This window comes from Rhinolophus ferrumequinum, chromosome 9 (genome assembly GCF_004115265.2).
Source record: "Rhinolophus ferrumequinum isolate MPI-CBG mRhiFer1 chromosome 9, mRhiFer1_v1.p, whole genome shotgun sequence".
Classification (NCBI taxonomy): Eukaryota; Metazoa; Chordata; class Mammalia; order Chiroptera; family Rhinolophidae; genus Rhinolophus; species Rhinolophus ferrumequinum.
This window is the reverse complement of record NC_046292.1, coordinates 48,621,016-48,648,419: the sequence shown is the minus strand read 5'-3', so window position 1 is coordinate 48,648,419 and position 27,404 is coordinate 48,621,016. Positions and strand designations below refer to the sequence as shown.

At 38.2% G+C, this 27,404-nt stretch overlaps 1 protein-coding gene across 7 annotated transcripts in view; it reads right to left on the bottom strand.

The window, feature by feature from the left end:
• PDE4B (phosphodiesterase 4B) overlaps positions 1-27,404 on the bottom strand; it is a 483,376-nt gene that overhangs the window by 171,170 nt on the left and 284,802 nt on the right. Inside the window, exon 1 of one of the 7 annotated variants that reach the window (XM_033114622.1) lies at positions 3,251-3,486. The exons of 5 other annotated variants lie outside the window; for them this stretch is intronic. In XM_033114622.1, coding sequence (XP_032970513.1) covers positions 3,251-3,342 — 92 coding nt within the window. In that variant the 5' untranslated portion in view covers positions 3,343-3,486. One more of the 7 variants, XM_033114621.1, reaches the window with a different exon arrangement.

The following is a 27,404-nucleotide window of genomic DNA, read 5'->3' as shown; positions in this document are numbered from 1 at the left end:
ATATGGTTGCTGTAGTAGTCAACATGGGCTTAGGTTAAGCTCATATCCTGTCTACTAAATTCACTAAATGTAGGTGTGTCCTGCTTTAAGGACCATGTAGTACAAAATAGATACATATAAAACAAATAAATTGGTAAATAATTTTCCTTTAAAAATAATTCTTCTCATCGCTAAAGGATTTCCCTTAGGGTTCCTTTAAAATTTAGCTCTCCTACTGCATTTAAGTGATTGTTTATATATAATTAATTGATGTGGGTGTAATTGGAAATGTAGAGCCCAATGTTACTTTCTCACCTAACCTCACGGTTACCTGTAGTTCAGTAGAAACAAATACAGGTAAAGTAACAAAAACAAGTAAGTTAAATGCGTTCAACTGGAAAATATATAAATGTACACTTAACTCTTCAAAAGTTATATAAAAACAGATAAATCTTTATCAGGTAGAGAGCTTAGATGAATACATTAGGCAGGTTTCCAAGCCTTTAGTTGTTGAACTTCGAAAATGCTTTACCACTTACAATTCAATGGTCTAATTGTGATGTTCCGTTTTGATCATTGCAAATTGCCATCTAAGAGTTGACTGAGCCAGTGAGTCACCTCAAAGATTTTGATAAACACAAATAGACTCTTGTGGATTTAGTAGCACTTGCCTGAATTTTTCCTCCAAAAATAGAATACAACTCTACTTTGATGGAAGCCCCCTTTGTTTCCACAGAAAACACCCTAACCAGTCTCTGCCCTTAGGCTGGTGCCACACATTGGCTTTGTCCTTCTCTGCTGTAAGACTTTCATAGCTATCAGGATAAAATTGAAGCTATTACAAAGGCTTATCTAACCTTTCCAGCATTGTCTCAGGCAATCACTTCCCTTCTTGGAATGGCAACCGTTTTTTTAAATTCTTTCCCCTGAAGAGAATCTCGCTAAGCTTTATTATACATGGAAGGTTTTTCTTGTGATTCTCTGTCTAGTTATGGCCTACTAAACCATCAGAATTCTAGGTAGTATGGGACACCTCTTTTATGCCCCAATCTGACATAGGTGTGGACAAAAGCAGACTGTGCACACGTCTATTATTGTTTCAACACACTGATTTATAATTGTTGGTTTATTTGTAGGTTTACTCTATCTGATGGTTACGGAACTTTGGATCCCAGAAGATTAGCACAGTACCTGGTATATAGTAAGTGCTCAACAAATGTATGTTGGAAACGTGAATGAATCAGCCATTTTAATGGATAAGTGGGATTTTTTAAAAAGTTGATTTGAACAGTATATCATTACTAAAAAAATCTGGATTTTCAATAAAATGCTAACCAATTTATAAACAATATCAAGGTGATGAGACAAGCAGTAAAGAGGCTAATATTTGTTGAGTTAATTCTTTGGACTGGTTACTGTGCTAAAGTACTTTTACATCTCATTGAAATACCACAATCGAACACATAATACCTATACTCTTTTTCATATTTCATTTTAATATGAACTTAGTATTCAGTGTTTCATATGTGCCAATAACTATGTTAGGTGATTCACGCATCGCTTAAATTTCACAACATTTCAAGGAAAGCATTATAAATTCATTTACAAACAAGAGACTTAGTGCTCAGACCTGTCCAATGTCACAGAGTTGGTAAAAAATGAAGCTGGGATTTGTATCTATATCAATCTAGTTCTTCAGGCAGTGTGTATTTCATTAAAATATCACATTTCTCAAACTGTTTTCCATTAAGATATTAATAGGTATTTCACCCCTTTTTTATGTCAGATGTTTAAATTATTTTTCCCTTTTAAATATATCTTCTTTTTAGAAATTCACAATGATATTAGTTGTATCTCATAGCTCCGAAACCATCAAGAAACCCACCTAACTGTGCAATCAAATGTTTTCTAGTTTTAACAAACCATGTCCTTTTTATTTCATCACAGACCACTAATGTTCCACTCCTTAAAGTTCATGACTTTCTCAACTGCAGTTATATTTAAATGGGGTAAAAGGGGTTTTGGGTTTGTTTTTTTTTTTACACAATTATCTTTTGAATTCCATTGTTGATGGGAAAAGAAACATTCTCAGTTCCTTTTCCTTTCATGTCCTCTATATTTTCTCTGGACCTTAGAAAAAAATGTGACCAGGAAAAATTGTGGTCTTATTTATGAGAACTAATTATGCTCAAAATTAAGAGTAAGAGTGCTTTGCTTTTCTGATTTGCTCATCAACACCACCTAAAGTATTCATTGAATGAACCGCCTGAAGCCTGTGCTAGGTACTCTGCAAAATAACTACGCCAGCCATAATTTCTGTCCTCTAGAAGCCTTGACATTCAGAGTAGTTGGAAAGTTAAATAATTCCTGAGTACGGAATGACTATGCTTAAAATGTATGCTCATTTTCCTCTATTTTGATGCGTATGTAAACCTGAGATTATGAGATGACACAAGAGTAAATCAGCACAAATCATTGCTTGGTTCGAGTTTGTGACACCCATCGTCTCCCACCTACCCACAATTCCATGTTTCTTATTGTTTTAACTCTCAAAATGAAGACACAATTCACAGAAAATAGAAATATTTAAACAATGCAGAGTATTTTACATCTCTCCTATAGCTCTAAAAAAACCCAAGATTTAAAAAATGTCCCACTATGTATTAGCCACATAAAAATATATATTTGAGTGGTTAAAAAAAAAACCTTACACTTTGTAGTAATGGCTCATTACCTTATATGTCTTTTTGTAAGAGTCTAATAAAGGAAAGCTTTTCAAAAATAGTCTTAGTTTAAAATTCAAGTGGAAAAAAAAAAAGAAAACCATTCACAAATTTTACCCTGGCCTGATGAAACAGAGAATTTATTCTAGCAGAAAACCTCCACTTAATTCACTACCTATGTCTGTAAAATAAATAAATAAATAAAATAAAGAACTTTTAATATGCACTCAAAATATTTTTCTTAAATCTCATAGAATTTTATAAAGTACTCCATTTCCCCCCAGTCCTTTTGCTTATTTTAAATGTCTTACTATGTAGTGATTCTATATATGAAACCATGTCTCAGCTCTACTCCTGAACTGTCAGATAGTTTGTTGTTCACAGCGTTGCCAACACCTACCCGATCCATGAATGTCGCCGGGGAGGAGGCAGATCACCAACATGCAACATGCTGACGGGTTGATGCTCTATCAATGTCCCACCGTCAGGAACTCCGTTCATTTTCATTCATTTCCCTGTGTTCTTGCAGCCACATAGTTAGTGCTTACCTCTTTGTCCTTCTATTTTTCTTTCCGAGGGCATGCCGCTTGCCAGTGCAGGGTAGACATCGTTTTCGATAGAAATACAAATGACTTAACATTTAACATGTAAGCATTCAACTGGAACATCATCAGTAGTTTCCTTTAGATATCAAATGAGAACATTGATTTTCCAGTCAAATCTGAATGATAACTTCCCGTGGTGTGTGTAGTAGCATGTCTTCTAATTTATCTTGGAAAAGGAAAGCATTTGAGTTTCCAAAATCGTGGCAAAATCTCCCTTTAAACAGTATCCCGTGTTTTCTCTCTCGTTTTGCATTTTCTCCTCCATGCCTGGTGATACGTGAGCATGTTTTCTGGGTCTTCATTTAACAGAGGGAGTGATCAGATGAATCAAATAAAATTCTGTCTCCTTCCACCTTTTTGCATTGCGTTTCGAGCGATCGAACCTCCTGTCTGACTCATTCTGCATTGTTTAGCCCATTCAGAGTACGATGAAAGAACACCTAACACACAGGGTCAGATTTCCTGAATGGCATATGTTATACCACAACAAAAGAGAAAACCCTGGAGAGATTAGAAGCCCTTTTCATCACAGGAGATTACAGAGCAAAGAGAATGTCTCTGTTACACAAAGAAATAACAGTGTGACTAGAATAACAGATTCAACTTTGCCCAGGTTTGGGACCAACACCCCTGACGGCTCGAAGCATGCTGGTGTGTATTTAAATGTCCACCTCTGGCCCAGGAAGACTGGCCTTTAGCAGCTATAATACAATAGCCCTCGAAGGCCACTGGGCTTATCATTAACACAGCACAGCAGTAACAGGTTCAAAGATCCTCAGATCCATGAAGAACTAAAGGCATCTATCTCCCAGCGTGACAAATCATACCCCAGAGACATTACACAGAGAGGACAAGGGTCTCCACATTCTGGATCTCTGGATAGAATACAATCATTGCCACGGCTCACACTGACAAACACTGGTTTGCAATCAAAGGAGAAGACCTGTCTGAATGTCTTTGCCTTTGTCTCTTGTTGTGGGACTTAGTCTCATGTATCATCCTTCTAGATCTTGATAATCCTGTATTATGACTGGATGTGTGCTCCTAGAAGGGAATACCTGGTTTCTTTATTTCAGATTTTCCTCTACATTTCAACTTTCCAAGCCTCACAATGTCTCAGAGAAGCTGACCTTAGGACAGGATTCATTTTATGCAGTGGCAGCAACAGGTATAAAAAAAGAAGAGGTACACAGACAATCGACACTTAGACACGAAAACCAATTTTCTAACTGGTCTTCCTCTTATCTCCTTGCCCTATTACAGTCTATTTTCAAAATAGCAACCGGAGTGATTCTTCAAAAACTTAACTCAGGCCACCTCATTCGTCACCTGAACAACTTCCACTTGGTCCCCATTTCATTCAAAGTGAGAGCCAAAGTCCTAACAATGGCCTACAAGACCCAAGATATGATCTCCATCAGCTTAACCCCACTGTTCCCTAAGCTCCCCCTTCCTTACTCTATTTTGGCTGCACTGGCCCCATGCCAGGTATGCTTCTGCCTCAGGAATTTTTCAATGGGTATTCTCTGTGCTTAAAATGTCCTTTCCCAGTTCCCACCATGGTTCACTCCCACACTTCCTTAAGTCATTGTTCAAATGGCGTTTGCACAGCATTTATCACCTTCTATCATACATATTTTATTTATTGTGTGTCTCATCTGTATCCTCCCACTAGCATGTGACTCCAAGAGAAACAAGATTCCTGAATTGTTTCTACTGCTTTATAGTTAGTGCCGACTCTAGTGCCTGGCACAAAGTAGGTGCTAAATAAATATTTATTGCAGAATTAATTAATGAATAAATTAATAAAAATGAGTGCCAGTCCACAGGCTTACAGCTAACAAGAAAGAATACCGTTGGCCTAGTTTATAACTAAATAGGAGTCGTTTTCGTCAACATTATATTTTGGGTCTGGGTGAATGTTCAAGGTAACTTTCCTACAGGAAAAGGCTTTATCTTTTTTCTGCTGGTTTAGGGAGCGACAGTGTTGTCAAGAAGGAGTAAACAGAGAAGACAGAGGCATTAGTGAAAGTCATTCATTTAATCCAACCAGGCAGCATGATGACTTTTAAGACAGTTAATAAAGGATTGTCTGTAGATTATGAAAGAAATTTAAAACTAGCAAAAGTTATCTGGAAAGACTTGATAAGGGGAATTTTAAAGATGACATGTGACTATTTCACCACCATAACCCCAACAAGAGACTATGCTACTACTCTTGGAAACAGGAAAAAAAAAAGGCACCTTATATCATTTTTCAGTTTCATAGGATTATCAAAAAGTTTAAGTTCCTTTAAAAAAATAACAGTTTTATTGAGATATAATTCATATGCCATAAATTTCAACTTTATAAAGTGTCCAGTTCAATGGTTACCAGTATGTTCACAATTGTATAACCATCACCACTATCCAAGTTTAGCACATTTTCATCACCTCCAAAAGAAAATCCCATCTCCATTTACCCTTCCCTTAGCCCAGGGGAGTCCAAACTGTGGCCCGCGGGCCAACTGCAGCCCACGATCCATTGTTAATTGGCCCGCAGCAAATTCCAAAAATATATTTATTTTACTTAAATAAACCAGGTGAGGCAATACGTACTTCACCTCGAGTAAATGGCCCGGCTGTTTGTGTATTTTACCGCGTATGGCCCTTGGTAAAAAACGTTGAATAAAGTTTGGACACCCCTGCCTTAGCCTCTGGCAACCACTAACCTACTTTCTGTTTCTACTGATTTACCTATTCTGAATATTCGGTATAAATGGAATTATATATACAATATGTGGCTTATTTCACTTAACATAATAATATTTTCAAGATTCATTCATGTTATAGAACATACCAGTACTTCATTACTTTTTATTGCTGAAAAATATTCCATTTTATGGATGTGTCACATTTTGTTTATGTTGATTGCCACTTGAGTTGTTTTGACTTTTGGGCTATTATGTGTGGATAATGCTTCTATGAACACTTATATACAAGTTTTTGTGTGAATGTATATTTTTGTTTTTCCTGAATATATAGCTAGGAGTGAAATTGCTGGATCATATCATAACTCCGTATTTTAAATTTTGAGGGATAGCTAAACTGTTTCCAAAGTGGCTGCACCATTTTACAACGTCATCAACAATGTATGAGGGTTCCAACTTCTGTATATCTTCCCCAAAATTTGTTATTGTCTGTCTTTTACATTATAGCCATCTTAGTGGGTGTGAAGTAGCATCTCATTGTGGTTTTGAATTGCATTTCCCTAATGACTAATGATGGTGAGCATCTTTTCATGTGGATATTGGCCATATGTGTATTTTATTTAGAGAAATGTCTATTCAAATCCTGTGCCCATTTTCAAAATTGGGTTAGTTGGCTTTTTATAGTTGAGTTGTAAGAGTTCTTTATATATTCTGGAAATAACTCCCTTATCGGAGATATGATTTACAAATATTTTCTCCCTCTATAATGATTGTATCTTCACTTTTTAATGGTTTCCTTAGAAGTACAAACGTTTTTGATCATAATGAAACCGAAGAACACAGTTGATAAGATAGAGTGGCAGTGCAGGGATTCAAATGTAAGTTAAAGAAACTAAGTGTGAGAGACGCAGCTTATTCAAGGTCACTCATCTAGAAGATCTCAGAGTCAGGGCTCAAACCTAAGTTTCCTGACTATGTTTTATGTGCAGTACGCCCTGCTGCCTATAACAGATATTGTTGTTTTTCCAGTAAGAGCCGAACTACTGGCAGCAGCAATTCCTCAGCATGGCAAAAAAGGTCATACATGTAATATACATTACTCTAGGGTTATGTCTGCAAAATGTCTCTCTTTTGGTTTTCTACTAAAGCATGTCTTTCTGATGGAGTGGATTCTGGCTTCCAGTTGAGAGGGCTGGGCCACATCAGGAAACGATTGAAAGAAAAATGATGGCAGAGACTTGCATACGTATAGACAAACATATCTCAAGACTTGTGCTTAAAGCTCATGAGAAGGAAAAGCAACAAGGAATAAATGTTATCTGAGAGGACAAAGACACAACAGCTAACAGTAGGAAAGCCACCGAAACAACTTCCACTGAGTAGGCTGTTTCATCTAGTAATAAGTCACGCCCTAGTGCTACGGAAAGATTGCCCATAGGCCAGCCCCGAAAATCTGAAGTGCAAAGGGCAGCTAGATAACCTATACGTACTTAAACAGGGCAACACAGTTTATATCACTAATTTTTAACCTCACTAGTTTTAAATGACATTAACCAATTATTTTGCTCAGGAACAATTTTACATGCTGAAATGTGACTTAATCGGTTAAAGCATCTTATAATAAATGTGTTTCTGAACAAAATCTTGAATTTGCTGAAGAATTTGAAAAGTTATTTCTAAGCCATCTTCCTTTACGAGTATTTCTTTGCTATGAAAAGAAATCAGAATCTATATTATTTGTCTTAGAAATAACAAGAGCAGTAAGAATGACTAATAGTAGCAATAAGCAATAATTAATACATCAGCAATAACAGTAGTAGCATTACTAAAAATAATAGTGATAAGAGATTACTAATACTACTATTAAATACATTCATCATGGCATTTAATCCTCAGCACAAACTTCTAGGGAAAGTATCCTTATCTCCATTTTACAGATAAGGAAACTGAGGTTCAAATTCAGTCTCAACAAGCATCCGTGCCTCAGGTACTATGCCAAGTACTGCCATCCATGCAATCTTATTTACCACTCACAGCACCACGTGAGGCAGGTATTGTTCATTCTATTCTGTAGATGAGTCTCAGGGAGAATTAACAGTTGCCCAATCCTATAGCTAGTAAGAGACAGCGAAGGAAATGGAGCACAGTTCTTTGGAGTTTAAGGTAGCGCCTGAACTTCTAGTACAAAACCATAGTTCCTGAGAAAATGTTTATACATAAAAGGGGGTTTGACAAAAAGTTTTCTTGGTAGTTATATAAATGGGAAGTTGTATTTAGCTTCTGAACCTCAATAAGAAAAATAACAATGAGAACAAAAACAGTTCACATTCATTGAACACTTACTCTATGTCAAATTTTGGATTGAGTAAGCACTTGGAACTTCTTGTTATTTAGTCCTTGTGATAATCCCATATTATCCCAAGTTAGAATATTGATAGTTAAAACTAAGAGAAGTTCAGTAACCTATTCATGACCACGTCAAGTCACATTGAATTGGCTTTTTGTTTCTTACAGACAAAAACACATCAGGTACTTCACCTATCCATTATCCTAATGACCGATCATCCTAACTCATTCCTCAGTTTACCTAAGGCCCAGCTCATCTACACCCTGTGACCGGAAGCCAGCATAGACTGGGCAGCAAACCGATCTGTAGCCATGGAACAGACAGGACCTCGCTGGCTTACCAGCAATCTGAGCTAGAGTCTATGTGTGTGTGGCGGGGACTAAACAGTCACTAGAATTGCAGAAGGCAGTCTGCAAACCCATGAACTTGACCGCTAAAGAGCCCTGTGAAAGCACAGTTTGTCCCGTGCATCCGTTTTCAATTAGGGATAAAGTGAGGAGGCAGAAAATCCTTGGAGCCTCAAGTCGCCTCAGCACAGACCACTTCGTACTATAAAAGTTTGGAGCTTCCAAAAACCCTTACATATTAAGCACTTTGTTTTTCGCAGCACTCAAAAGTTCTTGGCTTAAAACTACAGCCATTTGATGAATACCTACTTGTCACTGATAAGTACTCAAATTGGCAGGGAAGAGTGTCAAGGGCTTTATATGGTTTTTTATTTAATACTCCAAAGAAGCTTATAATTGTGATATCATGAACTTCATTTTAAAGATAATAAAATCAAAGATCCAAGAGATTAAGTCACCTACTTAAGGTCACAAAACTAGTGGATGAAGTTGGGATTCCAGCCCAGATATGTTTGGCTCTAAAGCTCTTGCTTTTTGCACTATCCAAAGCCTAAGTAGAAAATCAGTTCCACCACTTATTAGCTGTGTGTCCCAGGATAAGTCATTTATACCAATGAGCCTCATTCAGTATCTTCATCTTTAAAAACAAGTAATAATAGAGCTGCTGAGATGATGAAAGGCAAATAGGTCAAATATAAATAATACTATGAATGACCTCATAGATATAATAGGTAAATAGATAATTTGCATGAAAACACCTGGGAAACAATAAAATACCATATAAGTATGAATTTTAACATAATTGGAGCTTCTTTGGAAAAGAGTCTAAACAGATGAATCAATTCTCTTATTCAAAGAATTGAGTGTTAAACCAGAAACCCATTCAGAGTAAGATTATCTTGATACTTTAGACTTGGGAGATTATCCAAAGGCTTCCACTGGGGGACAGTTTCCCAGCATGCAGTCTAAGAATACATTCCGAAGGAAACAAAGGCCACTCTGTGAGTGTGTGTGTGTATTTCTGCTGAGGTTTCCATGCCTGTGCCTGTTTGTGCATGTTGCTGCTGAAATGGGCTTCGCTGATTTTACCAATCGCTGTGGTCGTCTGTAGAGCTCCAGATGTTCTGTAGGAGTTGTTGAGCACCCAATTTGAATGCCAAAGAAAGGTGCTTATAACTACGATTCCAAAATAATGTGTTTCCAAGATTGGGGAGTGTATACTATAATTTTCAACGAAAAAAAAAATAAGAACTGTCTTTTCATCTTTCAGAAGATTGGGTATTTCTGGATATTTTTCAATTCCTTCCTGACAATGCACACATCCTTTAGGATGGGATTCAGATCTGGAAATAATAACATGTTGATGTTCTGACAGCACCACTCTAGAGTTATTGCTGGAGGGCTGGAAGCCAACTTGGCTCCTGATCACGAAGTCTGATGGAGGGATCTACTCTTGATGGTTCTTTGTTTTTGTACTTAAATAAATCTTAGAGGCACAGTCAGTATAATTAGATCTTCATAGGCCCTAAGAATCAATTTGATTTCAGAAAATTTTCCATGAAAAAAAGAAATCTCTGAGGTCACTGAGTCCAATTTAGTCATTTTACAAATAAAGAAACTGAAACAGAGACTTGTGTGGGCACCCTTGGATAGCTAGAATTTTTTTTTTCAATAACTGCATTAGATAACTTCTTTCCATTAACAAACAAACAATAACAGCAACAAAAACCCCAGCAGGTTGTGTCACATGTTAAACTACTGAGTTCTAAGTCCTTTGAGGGGTAGAAAGAATTAGTAGCAATATGGTATGGAGAACAGAGAAGGGGGCAGTGGTTAGAAGCCTACCGACCTGAATTCAAATCTCATTTAGCCACTTAACAGGTAACAAGTAAATGAATTTCTCTATTGAATTACAAATTCCAAATACACAATTAAAATAGACATAAATAAAAAGAGAAAGGCAAACTATTGGTTCATATAATGAAGCCATAAAAAAATGGAGGTGTGGCTGGTTGGCTCAGTTGGTTAGAGAACGGTACTCTTAACAAGTTGCTGGTTCGATCCCTACATGGGCCACTGTGAGCTGCGCCCTCCACAACTAGATTGAAACAACTACTTGACTTGGAGCTGATGGGTCCTGGAAAAACACACTTAAATAAATAAAAGTTTAAAAACAGTGTAAAGAGTAGAGATAGTGCCAACTTCAAGGAAGACCGAATAGAAGGATAAAAAATACCTTTGAGTTTCTCTGTCTCTGGTGTGTCTCGGTTCTTATCTGAATGTCAAGTAAATTCTTTTAGTCAAGCTCCTCCTCATGGGGTGTTAGTAGGATATGGTCGTGGGCCATGATTTACAGCCTTATGACCAGAGGTAAGAACAACTTTTCCTCTTTAGCACTAACTATAAAAATCATGTGTGAGGACTCTAATTGGCTTATCTTTGGTCACATGATAATATCTCTGGCCAGCAGGTTGGGAGCTGTATGCTACGTACATATTAAAATATCCAGTGTCTGGCTGAGGAAGGGGCATTTCCTAGAAGAAAAAAGAAGCTATTCTGCATAGACAAAACTATAAATGTCCATTATAAATGCCTACCTCAGGAATATAATTATCACATAAGGTAACAGACTTAAGATTCTGGGTACATAGTAGGCGTACAAAAATGGTATTGGGTTGGTGCCAAAGTAATTGTAGTTTTTTCAATTATTTTCAACCTATTAAAGTGCAATTACTTTTGCACCAACATAATAGTTGCCCTATCCTACTGTGAATCTTCTTGAACTAATTTGAAATGTCTTCCAGGCAAGTGTGGAGAGCACTGAATTCATGAGCAATAAAGACAAGGGATGTGAAAGTAATCTCTACAGGGGAAAAGCAGGATACTACCCCAGAATGTCAGGGTTTGGGACCCTCAAGATTATTTTAGACTGTGTCCAAAGTTCTATCGTCCATGATACTTTACATTGAGATTGTCTGAAGGGGCTTTAATAAAGTTGTGTTTCCTTTTCTGCTCTTTCAATTTCATCATGTCAACATTTAAAAGTCCGTGAATTCCTATCGTTTTAGGATGGTTCTCCCTGCCACTCTTAGCACTGTGTCTAAATCTGAACATTAGTGTGAGATGACTCTGAGCCAATGGAATGCTATGGATGTCCTTCTCATAAGCCCACAGGCTACCAACCCAAACACTAATTACATAATTGTGTCCATATAATACATTTTCATATATCTGCAAGAATCTGAAGTCAAGTTCTCAAATTGTTTCTACAGAATATTCTGGAGAGATCAAAAAATATGGAAAGATGACCACTTTTTACATGGTCTTTGGGTCATGGAAAGAGTGCTCAATTTCTAGTCAAAAGATTTATATTCAAGTCTCATTCTCTCATTCAACAAATTTATTTTTTGGGGGGGCGGCACTTACATTAAATTCATTCTTAGACTTAGACTCTAGTGACAAAAATAGGAACCATAAAGAATTAAGCAAAAATATATTTATAGGTAAATGACTAAGGAAAAATAAAGTGAGTTAAGGGACAAAAAGATATAGGAAGGTAGGGGAGAGATCACCTTCGAGTAAAGAAGCAGAAGGAATTGAGGGAGTGAATCATAGGCAAAAATGTAGAAGAATATTCCAGACAGGATCAATGTGTGCAAACACCCTAAGGTAGAGATAAACTTGGACAGAAAGGCAGGAACTAAATCATGTAGATTTTATAGGTTCTGGAAGAGACTGAGTTTTAATTAGAATGAGAGAGGAATCCCACTTAAAGGTTTTACATTTAAAAGAACTACTTTAGCTGCTCTGTAGAAAACTGACAGCAAAAAAGGGAAAGATAGGAAGCAGAGAGCCTAGTTAGAAAGGTATTCCGAAAGTCTAGGCTGGTGATAAATGGTAGCTTTGCCTAGGTTGATTAGATGTAGAGGTGGTAATAAGTAGTTGAATTCCAGGTACACTTGAGAGGTGGTCAACAGGACTTGATGAATTGATGACATGTTGGGCCTGAAGAAAGAAAGGCATTAAGGAGGACATCAAGGCTTTTGGCTAGGGCACCTAGAGGAATTTAGCACCACTTCCAGGGAAAGAGAATGCTGACATTAGAGCAGGGTTTTCCAGAATTTTGTTTTAGGAATGTAAGCTTGAGATGCCTATATAGAGAGAGTGAAGAAGACTCTTGGATATACAAGTTCGGAGCTTAGGGAGAAAACTGGGTTGAAGATAGAAATGTGGGTATCTTCAGTTTGCAGATAATACGGAAAAGCGTGACCTAGTGAATAGCGGGGTAATGAGTGTAGACAAAGACGAGATGAGAGACAAGAACTGAGCAGTGGGACACTTAGAAGTCTGGAGGAGGAGGAGGCAGTGAGGTGGTTAGAAAACCAGTGGGAATAGCCTGTGTCTGAAGTCAAGTGAAGAAGACTGCTTCGAGGAGGGGGCAGTGAATAGACAAGACAGAGGTTCCTAAATACCTTGATAAAAGCAACTGTAGTGGAGTTGTGGGGATCACAGCCTGCTCTGAGGAAAGAACATCAGATGAGAAAGTAGAGACAACGAATATTGACAGCTCTTGGGTTTGGCTGTCATAGAGAAGACACATGGGGCTTGTTTCTGGTGGGGAATATGAAGTCTAGAGAGGAAATCTTAAGGATGGAGATATTATAGAATGCTTCGACAGTGAAGATAATGGTCCAACGGAGACTGAGAAATTGAAATTTGAATAGGATAATAAATGTGAGTGTGCTTTGTAATTAGAAACTCTACCAGTTTCAGGTGTTTTATAATTTGATCTAAACGAACATGCACAGTCTAACCTTTCATTACCCACATCTCACAAAACATTGCATCATGTCCCTTTTATAAATATTTATGATGACATCATAAACACTCTCCTGACAATTTCTTGTTTGTATTCAATTCATAAGAGTCGCATTGTTAGTCACAATAATAGCCATTGAGCTTGAAAAAGGATGAAATTGTTCGTGTACCAATGAACTCACCCTTTTAGATTCCTTTCACTCAGCCCTGCTGGATCTGAAGCCAGATAAAAACACAAATGCCTCTGTTTAATTCACTCTAACAAGAACATAGCAGGTGCTTATTATATAGAAGAGAATAGTAGGTTTTGTGAGATTTACACACTAGTTACCTTAATATTATTTAGACTTTAAATCTTATGAACCTGTCTCTTAAATTCATCTTTGCTCTGTCCCATACTTTGTATTTTTCTACTGATTCTGCCATGTGCAAAGGCAAGGACATGGAACAATATATTTTATAACTGACATTGGCTTTATAGAAACAGCAAGTACACGAAATTGGGCAGGAACCAGGAATAAAGCTGGAGAAGTAGGCAATAAATACCCTCATATTAATGTGGATGATAAATGTCATTAATGATTTTTAAGCAGGAAATATCATGATTTGATGTTTGTTTTGGAAAGATTACTTTTTTGAAGGTGGATTAAAAGAGGGTGAGTAAGAAATAAGGATATCAAGCGCCCCACTTAGCCGTTCATTCAATGTTTTAACTACCTACAGATGTCAGGAATTATGCTAGATGCTGCGGGTGCTGCCAGTAGAAGACATAACCCTGCCCTAGTGGTAATAACTATATTACATGTATATTATAATATCAATAAAAATAAAATAACATAAACATATAATAAATAGAGCAATAATAACCGACAAACAGGTAACTATAGTATATAATCAACTCTTGGTAATGTTAGGAAAAATTGACCAATCTGTGAATCAACTCTGCTAAAAATTAATTTAAAAATGCATTTGTAGAAAAATTAAACAGTATGAGCAAGAGGGTATCTATTTGGAGGAATACATTTTTGAAGCTGAAACTCATGCACTGATGGGCGTCCGGGGCAGTCATGTTAAAGCAGTGAGGGAGCAGAAATTTATAGGTAAGCAGAAGACGTGAGAAAAGAGAAGAGACACGTAGGGCAGGAGGGACGAGAGGAAAATGGAGCAACTCTGCAGAGAGAGGAGACATGAGAGAGGGAGCTCAGCTAATGAGAAAGAAACGGATAATTAAGGACTCCAAGGGATCTTGGTTTCCAGTGCTGATTTCAGTTCCAGTCGAGATGCACCTTGAAAACTCCAGCCCCATTACTTGAGAAAACCTGTGCAGGTCTGTATTCCTTGCAGTTACAAGAGATTTGAAGAAAAAAAAAAAAAAGAAACCCTTTGTAGGCAGTCTTTACTAGCTTGTTCTTTGAGCAAAGGCAAGGAATAGGTTTGTGTTCTCTGTTCAAGCAGAAATAAAAGATATTTTGAAAGCATTTTTGTTTTTGTAAAGTGAAGCATGTGTAGCCACCTTTACATTCACCAAAAGCTTCCAGAAGAACTGCCAGCTGACAGTGCTTCAGATTGTGTATTGTAGAACAAAAGAAAAGAGCATGTTTAATTCACAAAGTACTTTATCCATGAATAAAACCAAAAAGCGAACAATGGCAAACAGTAGGATCAAGGATGGCCCCATGCACAAAAGTCGTTTCCCTAAGGCCCCTTTTCTTCTACGTCCCCCCTCTCTACCCTTTAATTCCCTTTCATCAGGCTTGTCCCCTAGACGTGCTCAGGGCTCATTTTATCAAAGGACCACCTCAACATTCCAGGAACCCTTACAGAGTATCCGACTACACGTATGTGTTTGGTACTGTGCCTGAGGTGCAGGTCACAGAGATGAAAAGTACATTTTTTTCCCTTAAGAGTTCAGTCTAGTGGGGAAGTCAAGCAACTAATAAACTGGTAAAGAACAGAGGATGGAAAATGTATGTGGTAATGGGCACAGGGTGTTATGGGACCCAGAGAGAAGCCCCTAACTTCTTGGTTGGAGTTTTCCAGGGAAGCAATTTAACTCAGTCTTAGAGGAAAGGGAGAGAATGCAGAGGTAAAGAAGAAAGGCAAAGACATTTGAAAGAGATATCACCATGTGTATTTAGTAATTCCTCCCAGGTACATCTGGAAATAGGATAATCCTGAACCCAAGTGAATGGATTCCCAAGGGTGCCATATCATGCATTACTGAATCTTAGCAACAGCAATATTTTTGGATCACTTGACAGCTTTGAGGCCTCTCAGTCACACCGCACACACTACTCCTTCACAGGTTTTATGAGGACAGAGCTGTCCACTCCACCACAAGCCAGCTGTCTGCTCTGGCTAATGGCTATAGGTAAAAGCATTAAGGTGAGGAGATGCTGAGGGGAAAATGATTACATTTCTATAGCAGAAATTAATTCAGTTCAACCGATACTTATGGACACCTACAGTTTACTAATTTGCCTTCCCCACTAGACTGAACTCTTAAGAGTGCTGACAACTTGTCTAATTGATCTTTATATTCCCCGGCAGCGAGCACAGGACCTGGCACAGAGAAAATACAAAGATTGGTGCATGAATGAAAGCTCTATATATCCTCTGGGGAAGATAGAAATTAAAAACAAAACTAAAAAGCAGGAGGTTCTTGACTCCCTCAGGCCACAGAGAAGAGGGGAAGGATGCCCATGAATACATTTCTGAATAATGCAAAGCAGAGCAAGGTGACTGTGCTGCCAAGAAATCTGCTGGGCGTTCCAGAGAGGGAGAGACAATACCCAAACAGAAAAGCAGCCAAGATTTGGGAAGGCAAACGGGCATTTTCATAGGGCATAAGGGAGAAGAGGAGGAATTTGACAGCTGGGATAGAGAAGAAGAGAGACTCTAGGGCAGGGATGGCGGACCCCACAAAGGCACCAAAGGGCAGGCAAGCGCAGGGCTTCTTCAGAGCATGATTGGCAGTCTGAGGTGGGGAATGAGAAGGTGTGGAAAGTTCCAAAGTGGGAGAGACAGGCAGGTGATATGTGGCGAAGGACCTTGCGATAATTAGTTTTATATATCAACTTGGCTGGGCTGTACTACGTAATTATTTAATTAAACACGAATCTCTATGTCCCTGGAAAGATGTTCAGTAGATGTGGTTAAAGTCTACAATCAGTTGACTTCAAGTATAGGAGATTACCCTCAATGATATACATGGGCCTCAACCAATCAGCTGCAGGCCTTCAGAGCAAAGACAGGTCCCCAGAGAAGATGCAATTCTTCCTTAAGCCTGCAGCACTAACACCTGCCTGCGTTTCCCTGCCTGCTTTTTCAGACTCAAGACTGCAGCATCAACTCAAGCCTGAGTTTGTACCCTGCAGGTGTGCCCTACAGATTCCAGACTTGCTGGCCCCCACAATTGTGGGATTATCTCTATCTCTATCTCTGTCTCTGTCTCTATCTCATCTCTATCTCTAGGGAGAGATTGATATATATTGATATTTGTTGATATATCAATATATAAAAATATAATCTGTATCTTCTATTGGTTCTGTTTCTCTGGAGAACCTTGACTGATACAGATCTTGAATGTCAACATTAAAAAGTACAAACCTGGCTTGGGTGGTGTTGATGCATTGCTGTCACAGCCAATGCTGCCACGACACCTGTTCACCTTTGTCTTGTGATGGAGGGAGAATAAAAGGAATACTAACTGTTTCTTCTCTTGGGGACCCCACAGTGCTATTGAGCTTCCCATTTAAGTAAACACCAGTGGGAGTTGCTTCCAGATATAGAGGAAAAAAACTTGTCATCGAAAAGCTTCTAAAATGGATTTCCCCTCCCTTAGTATCAAGGAATGTTGTTATTATGATCACCAGAATCCCCAAACACAGCTCTGTTACACCAAAAATCTTCAAGTGTAATTCTATTTCAAAACACAACAGAATTGTTTTTATATTTTCAAAAAGAGATGTCATCCAAATTTCTATTTTTTACAGCTACTTTGAGGCTTTTATGGTACCTTTTATCTGGAAGGTTCAAAATATGCTACTAACACATAAGATTAATTTATCATTCAGCTGAGTTAACTTCAATGAGCACGTATCAATGATGTATCAGGTGCTGTGAGAAGCACAGAAAAGTACAATAACATCTCAGCTAGTAAAAATGCTAGGAAAAATCTTAGTCTGGATAGCTGAGGTTACCTCTTAATTCAATAAATATTTATTTAGTGTCTACTATGTGACAGGCAGTTTGCTAGATTTGGGATAAAGAGATGAATCAAACATGGTTCCTGCCATCAAAGGATTTATAGTATATTAGAGAAACAGATTAACAAAAGTATCCAGATTTGTTAGATGTTCTTCACTAATATTTTATTTAGAAACATAAAAAAGTCTTGATTGTGAAGGTGACACTTGAGTTGAATCTTAAACTATAAACCACAAACTGAGGCAGGAAGGGAGCGGGGATGAATGAAGGCCTAGTGCATTCTGGGGAGTGGTAGCTTCATGAATAAAGTCATGAAGTGAGAGAGGCTTTAGTTCTGTGAAAATGAATATAATGTTAATTGAAATTGTGTAGTAGACTGAACATACTGCCTGGAACAGAATTAGTATTATTATGATTAGTTCAGCATCGATGATGTTTACAGGAGTAGTGACAATAGGTGAACGAAGCTGGAGAGGTTAAGCAAGTTCCACACAAGGAAGAGTCATGAGTGAAGCTAAGGAGATTAAATTTTAACATGTAGGCAATGGGGAGTCACTTTAGCTGCAGCTACCTTTGCTTTCTAACTCTTTTGAAAACCAAATTCCGTTACGTCTTGTTCTCTCTGCCTATAAATCCCTTGACCCACAAAACACCCAACAAAGAAATGTCCAGGATCTGATGATTTCACTAGTAAATTCTACCGAAGATTTAAAGAATTAACAGAAACCTTTATCAAACCCTTCCAACAAATAAATAAATAAATAAATAAATAAATAAATAAATAGGAAAACACTTTTCAACTCATTCTATGAAGCTGGTACTACTCTGATTCCAAAAGCACACAAAGGCATCACAAGAAAAAATTACAAGCCTATATCCTTTATGAATATAAATGCAAAAATTCCCAACAAAATACTAGAAAACTGAATTCAGCAACATATAAAAAGCCTTAGATATCATGATGAAGTGGGACTTAACTAAGGAATCCAAAGTTGGTTTAACACACAAAGATAAATTAACGTAATATATGATGTTTATAAAACGTAGGCTAAAATCCACATGATCATCTTAATAGAGACATTAAAAACATATGGCAAACTCCAACACCCTTTCATGATACAAATACTTAACAAAATAGGAGTAAAAGGAAACTTTCTCAATCTATGAAAAATCCACATCTACCATTATGTTTAACAATGAAAGACTGGATGCTTTCTCCCTACAGTCGAGAAGAAGGCAAGGACATTTGCTCTCACCACTTCTGTTTAACATTGTACTGGATGTTCTAGCCAGTACAATTAGGCAAGAAGTGTGAGAAGGTGGCATGATTAGTAAGGAAGACTTAGAACTATTTCTATTTGGTGATGGCATGATCCTGTACATAGAAAATCTTAAGGAATCCACCAGAAAATTATTAGAGCCAATAAATGAGTTCAGCAAGGATGCAAGATACAAGATCAATATAGAAAAATCCATTGAATTTCTATACACTAGCAAGGAACAATCTGAAAATGAAATTAAGAAAAAAAATTTCATTTACAATAGCATCAAAAAGAATAAAGTATTTAGGGATAAATGTGACCAGTGCTATGGTCTAAATGTCTGTATCCTCCCAAAATTCGTATTTTGAAACCCTAACCCCCAAGGGTGATGGAATCAGTAGGCGGACACTTTGGGAGATACTTAAACCACAAGGGTAGAGTCATCATAAATGGAATTTGTGCCTTAAAAAAAGAGGCTCCAGAAGCACCTCTAGCCTCTTTCACTACGTGAGGACACAGTGAGAAGGTGCAGGCTATGAACCAGGAAGTCTTCACTCGAAGGCAACTAGAACTGGCACTGAGATGCTGGACTTCTGAGCCTGCAGAACTGGGAGCAATAAATTTCTGTTTCTTGTAAGCTGGTGGTATTTTGTTACAGCAGCCAGAACATACAAAGACACCAAGGAAGCATAGGATATGTACACTGAAAACCACAAAACATTGTTGAAAAAAGGAAATTAAGGAATTAAATAAATGGAGAGACATCCCATGTTTATTGATTGGAAAACTTAATATTATTAACATGACAATACTCCCTAAAGTGATCTGCAGATTCAATGTAATTCCTGCCCAAATCCCACTGGCCTTTAAAAAGAAAATGGAAAAGCTGATGCTAAAATTCATATAGGATTACAAGGGATTCTGAATAGCCAAAAAAAAAAAAAGAAAAAGAAAAAGAAAAGAAAAGGAAAAAAAAGAAAAAGAAAAAAGGCCTTGGAAAAGAACAAAGTTGGAGGTTTCACACTTCCTGATTTTAAAATTTAACGTGTAATCAAGACAGGGTGGTATTAGCCTGAGGATAGACATATAGATCAATGGAATAGAATTGGGAGTCCAGAAACAAACTCATGTATCTATGGTCAACTGATTTTCTACAAGGATACTAAGACAATTCAATGGGGGAAAGAAAAGTCTTTTCAACAAATGGTGCTGAGAAAACTGGATATCCATGTTCAAAAGAATGAAGATGAACTCCTACCTCACAGCTAATTCAATATGTATCGTAGACCTAAATATACGAACCTAAACTTAAAATTTTTAGAATAAAACACAGGGGTAAATCTTTAGGTCCCCTGTGTTAGGCAAAGACACCAAAAGCACAGGTAATAAAAGAAAACAACAACAAAACAATGATTATATCAAAATTAATGTGCTACAGATGATACCATCAAGAAAGTGAAAAGACAAACCATAGAATGGGAGAAAATACTTGCAAATCATGTAACTGATAAGTGGACATGCCTGTGTCGAGGATATATAAAGAAATCAGTTAATTAAAGAACAATCCGTTTAAAGAGATGTTTTGCAAAAAGCATACAATGGCCATTAAGCACATGAAGAGATACTCATCATCATTACTAAAAAGAGATGCACATCCTACCACAATTAGATACTACGTCCACCCTCTAGGGTGGTTTAAGTACTAATGACAGACAATTACAAGTGTTGGTGAGGAGGTGAAGATATTGAAAACCTCATTCATTTTTGGTGGGATTGTAAAATGGTGCAGTCACTTTGAAAAAGTTTGGGGCTGGCATGGTGGCTCAGGTGGTTGGAGCTCCATACTCCTAACTCCAAAGGCTGCCGGTTCGATTCCCACATGGGCCAGTGGGCTCTCAACCACAAGGTTGCTAGTTTGATTAAAAACGAAAAAGTTTGATAATTCCTCAAAAGGTTAAATGTAGAGTTATCATATGATCTAGCAATTCTCCTAGCTATATACAAAAACATATATTTGAATATTCATAACAGCATTATTTATGATAGCCAAAAAGTATAAGCAACCCAAAATGTTCATCAACTGATGAATGGATAAGCAAAATGTAGTATATCCATGCAACGAAATATTATTCAATAATAAAAAGGAGTGACTTGCCGATACATGCTACAACATGAATGGTTCTGAAAACATTATGCTAAGTAAAAGATGCCAGTCACAAACAATCATATACTGTATAATTCCATTTATATGAAATGTCCAAAATAGGCAATTCTATAGAGGCAGAAAGTAAATTAGTGGTTGCCTAGGGCTGAGGAGGATGGGATTGGAAAGTGAATGCTAATGGAGAGTAAATGCTAATACCTGGTTTATTTTGGGGGTGATGGAAATATTTTAAACTTAGATTTTGTTGATTGCATCATTCTCTGGATATACTAAAATGATTGAAGTGTACATTTTATAAATATACATTTATGGTATGTGAATTATATGTTAATAAAAATGCTTTAAAAAGCCAAACAACAAACATATACTGAGCTATAGGAAGTCAGATATTGAACCTATTAGAATTGCTATAGAAAGCTTCAGGGAAGAAGGAAATTTCAGTATCGCTGAAGAATAGACACAGGATTTGGACTCAAGGAAGCAGATCTTAGAAATTCCATGGGGAAGCTGGTGGAAATTCTTACATTTATGTGTATGTATTCCTTTAATGATAAAAATAAGATAGGCATCCCTGAAAGAGGAGAAAACAGGTTTATTCTCATTTCTTATTGTTTCTGTAAGACTTGGTGGGGTTATGTTGGTACAATGCAAATAATTATAGCCTCAAATGATAGAGTGATACTAAATCATTAGACACCTGTCAGGACAGAGCTCCAACTACAAGTCAGGCTTTCTCATTCTAGAGTCTCTTCCTGAGTGATTTAAAACATTTCCACATGGAACTCCCGGAAGCAGAATAAAGTAGGTAAGAAATGCCCCCCTTGCAGCACTCTATTACTGCCATCTACAATTTGCTCATTCCATTTTGAAGTCTGACTAAATCCAAGCTGACAAGAAGACTTACTGGATTTAGATAATAGCGTTTACTCTGAACCAGGCATTTGAACCAGAAAAGGCGATGCAATATGTGTGAACTGTTTTCCTCTCCTTTGAAATTGTGTGGTTATTGAGAGGAAAATGTGAATGCAGGCATGTGGAAGTTATGTGGTGTCATGGGTGGTACACGGTTGATGTGCCAGTGGCTATAGGTTCCCATGCCCTCTCTCAGATCTGCCACAAGCTAACAACGTTTTCTGGAGCAAGTCAACACTCAGCCCCAGTTCCCTCCTCTGCAAAATGGCAGTATTTCCCAACTTATGGAGCTGTCGGCAGGGCCAATTATGATGAATATGAATTAACAAATATTTATTGAGGCTCTTCTTTGAACTACAACGATGGAAACATGAAGAATTAAAGACGATCTTTGACTTGAAGACGCTCACAGTCTAGCATGAGAGCACTTTCTAAAATACAACATACTGATCAACTAGATATTATTTTTGTTTCTTTCCATGTGAATTGTTCCTTCTCACACAAATTGTCTCACTTGGGCTTCACAAACTGTCCACCTGTTTCAAGGCTGATGGCTGCCTCATTAATGTAGCTATATGCAAACGCTGGAGAGCACGGACTGACAAATCAAAACAAATAGAATTTGCAGGCCTGGGAGTTGTATGTAGCAACCCACCAGAGAAGTCATCCTTTGTGTTTACACATCATTTTTAGTGTATAATGGGTACAGAAAAGCACAGGATTTTGAAACACGGTGAGTTTTTCTGCAGCATTAATTTTCTTTTATGGGAAGCAATTTAAAACACGATTCCTGACTTAGACATATGTTAGAATAGAAGCAAAATTCACACGGGATTTGAATTTATAACGTGAGTCTAGGGAGAGCAAGCAGACCCCCTGATGTGTATGATGCTAAGATGGGCATATTGCTAGTATCTTAGCTCAGAGCTATGAAGTTTGATTGTGTGGATTGTTTATCGTACAATGTCAAGGCCACCATTCACAAAGACTTTGATTTTAACAGTGCTCCTGGGAGTCATGCACAGTGGTAACTCTATTTAGCTGCTCATCTAGGAAAAAAGAAGACTAAGCCCATAAAAAATCATGCTGTCTAGGTTATGGCCTTCTCCTAAGTCTTGTTCATGATGGGTGGCTTTCATATATTCTTGCTATTATGTTGTGAGTGTAAAAAGTAAAAGATAATAAGAATATCTAACAGCAGGTGTTAGAAGTTACTTCCAGAAATGGGGATTAGGGGAGGGAGGAGGACGGACTGGTTGGCCTGTCAGAAGTGTTTCCATCCTTGCTAAGTTCTGTGAAACAAAGTGAATATTGTAGTCGTACAGCAGTCACACCATTTTGAAAACACACACACACACACACACACACACACACACACAAATCTTAGTAATAGCAGGTATCATCCCTCTGCAGAAATAATTAGGAGAAAAACAATATTCAGTATCTGTCCAGAAAAGCACAACAGTCCACTGTAGGAAGCAAAGCAGCAAGGAAATGGCTGGAAAGGCATCTTCTTCATTTTATCTCATCCCACATTTCTTGAAGGGCAAGCAATAATAAGGCATAAAAGCTTTTGTAGAAATCACCATCATCAAAAAACCACAGGATTGTTACTTCAATACAAGCCTTAGAAATGACTTCCAAAGGTCCTTGGGACTCAAGACCTCGTACAAAGATGAATGATGAGGTGTTCTTCTTCCTGTGAAAGGCCCAAGTTTTGACTTTTGCAGTATATAAGAGCTAACAGCATCTCAGGGTCTGGTTATATATGAGTGCTCTTACCCACCTACTTGCAGTGAGGTCCAAATATCAGAGCAGAGAAATAATAGCCTTGTCCATTGTTGCAAGGACTCACTGTCAGTGCTTGAATCATGCTATCTACAGATTCTCTTGAATTCTAATACTATCAAAGTTACTTGGCTTCCTATAATTAACCATCCATACACCTTCCACAGTTCTTTCAGATGCCTACCCTGGAGACTGCTACCCGTTTCCTTTGCATGTACAAGCTCCCAGGAACTGGAGGACAAGCACTGTGCTACTCTAATTTGTTTTCTCATCACCTAACACAGTAGCTGGTATATAGCCAACGTAGTAGGTGATCAATAATATTTGCTGAATGTCTGGAAAGGAATGCATTAACGCTCAAATTAAATTTTTATTTTAGGAACTAGCAGTCAAATTTGTGGATTGCTTCTCCTGGCCACCAGAGCATTATCAGGGCATAAAGAAGTTATATCTCACACAGCAGTTCAGTCTACTACCTTAAGAAGTGAGATGTTTGACGGAGTGCAGTGATTTTGAAAAGTGGAGATGGGAACTTCTTGGTGTCTATCAAAGCAAAGCAGCCACCCCTAACTGTCTACTGGTGACATTTATATGTCTCCCAAGATGTTCTGTCTCCAGCTACTTATTTCATTTTCCTCGAGAAAGACACTAATTTTGTCTTCCTCTCACACAAAATCACTGGTGATAAAGCACCATGGCCCCTTTTCCTCTGTGGCATTAATACTAATGTATTACTAGCCAATTCACACTCTAAATTGTAGGTGCAGCTGAAAGAGAGTAATTTATTATCTGTTAAAATTTTAGAATATTTTTAAAATCCCATTTTTCAAACCCAACTATTTATGATTAACTTTGACACCCTTATTGTCATTAGATCACGTGCTTCCTGCGGGGCCACATCCTACGCTTCTGTATTGCCCCAGACTCCAACACAATGCCTGACACACAGCAGGTGCACAATAAATATTGGGTTGATGAATGAGTGGATGTGCTAAGAATGCACAATGGCTCAATAGGAAAAAAGAAAAAGGAAAAGAACTGGAACCCTTTGCCAAGTACTGATTTAGGAAGATCAGTTAAGGTTTCCTTTTCTCTATCCTCACAGTTCTTAGGGCTTGTAACTTCCAGTCAGAATCAATCTTGCTTTTTTTGTCAACTATTTTTACTTTCCCCCACAGGCCATTTATATCAATCAGTACTGAATTTAGCAGCATTAGTAGAAACCTGACCACAGTGGTTTAGACAAGTACGTTTATTTTCTAGGGTAGGCATCCTGGAACTATTGCTTGACAAGTAGGCTTCTTCTTCCTGCTCTAGAAACCTCAGTGCAAGACTTTTGCCATACTGGGTACAACATGGCTGCCCATCTCTGTGAGCTGAGTACAAAGAAGGGCACAAGGTAATATGAAAAAGACAGATGCCAGCAAAGGCTATGCCCTTTTAAACAGCCTTCCAGAATACCCTCTGAACAATTCGGCTTATATCCCAATGGCCCAAACAAAGATACATAACAATCCCTGGCTATAAGAGAGTTCTGAGAAGGTGAGTGCCTTTATGGAAGCACTTTGCCCCACCCCCAAAATTAGAATTAAGACCCTATTCATACAAAGAAAGGGGAGGATGAATACAAGTTGGACACCATGCAGTGTCTGCTACTGGCACAGTGTCAAAGGGCTTCTGACTGTATTGCCCTGCTCCAAAGGGCTTCTGACTGTATTGCCCTGCTCCAAAGGGCTTCTGACTGTATTGCCCTGCTCCAATTTACCAGGCCTGTTGGCCTCATCTTCCTACCTCACTCTGTGAGGCTTTAATCGTGCTCAGATTGTTGCCCAGGATTTCAGACCTAAAGCCTGATCTTGATGTGGTATTCCCACTTTTCCCTTCTCTGTCTGTTGATATCCTCTCTGTGTGTCAAGGTTCCACTCACATGTTATCTACTCAGTGAAGCTTCCCTATTTCTGATAAAAATTAATCCGCATTTTAGTGCACAAATGGCTTCGGCTATATTAAGGCATAGTTAGTGGTAGACGTTTCTTTCGTTAGAAGGCAAACTCTTGAAGATAAGGGCTATGTCTTATCCTTTGTGGTAGCTCAGTATCTGGCAAAAAAGACAGGTCCTCAATTGGTACCTATTGTATGAATGTGATACTCTTCATTCTTTTAAGCATTTTCTGTGCTTCTTCTTCTAAACCACTGTCCAGCTCCCGTGTTGAGGTTCTCATGCTGCATCTACAGCCTTTTATAAATGCCTGTTATGACACAGATGCAAAGCATGGATGTGCGATGAACTGTTCTCCCTGCCTAAGCGTATCCTCCACCTCACCCATCATTCCCTGATGCTGGGAAGGGGGTTTTCCTCAGAGAGCTTCCCTGGTGGCTAATGTGAGCATTGAAGGCAACCCTCGAATATTCTTTCCTTCCACCCCCTCTCTGGACTGAAGACTATATACACACAAAAATGAACAGGTGAGGACAGATGGCAACAAAACAGTGGAACACAGATGTGACCGATATTATTAAATCAGAATTTGACCCTAGCACTTCAAATAGAATATAAATCTTTGCCCACAACACAAATGCTTTGTGTATAACTAAGAGCAACTTGATTATATTTCTTATTCATTGGTGGATTTTTCCATACACACACAAACTAGTTCAGAAACCCTTGCCTCCTAATAGCGGGGCTATTTTTAAAGCAGGTGTACTTGCTTTCTAATGTTTCCTGTTTTTTGTGTGTTTTTTTTTTTAAAAAAAAAACACTGTCAGTGTGTTGGCATTCTGCAACAAACTTCAAGTTCCTCCTATGGTTTTCTTTATTAGAAGCTATTTGCATACTGAATTCTTGGCAACATAGAGTAGCTTTTCTAATTTTGGAGAGAACCAAGGGAAGCAACATATAAACTGGCAGAAGTGACTTCAAATCTTGTAGCACTATAGTTTCCTGACTTTCTTAGAAGTTACACTGGAATCTTCCTACTCTTGCTGTTTTCATATCTCAGGTGTCTAATGCATTGTATTGCTTTCCTAGTTTGATCAACAGCTGTCCTGGAAGGGAAGCCCACGAACACCTCCCCCCGAGATTGGCTGCAGAAATGTTGTGCTGAGGGCACGTCTTCTAAGACATCCTTCACGCTCTGCCTCTCAGAGTCCCAGAGAGGATTACATGCCCTGCCGACTGCTCCAGAGGCGGGGGGATTATCCCCAGTCCCTGCTCCTGAGGCCCAGAGCAGGAAAACAATCACGGGGAACTTACATCCCAGGGCAAATAGTGGAGGCATCCTGAAACGGCTCTGAACTCTCTCTTCGTTTTGTTCTAACTCACTCTTCTTTCTCTTATGTCCCATCCTCCACTAAAGTGGGGAATTCATCCAACCGGAAAAGTTACCGAAAATACCAGAAACCAGGATAAACAAATTACTTCTAAAGAGTTGTTCATTCACTAAAATAGTCATCTCCAGAAATCCTTGCTCCATTCCTCTGCCCTACTTGAGGGTGGGTTGTCTCTCCTATGTTTTCCCAAAGCTCTCTCCGAGCACTGCCGGTTGCTAGGACAGTATTTA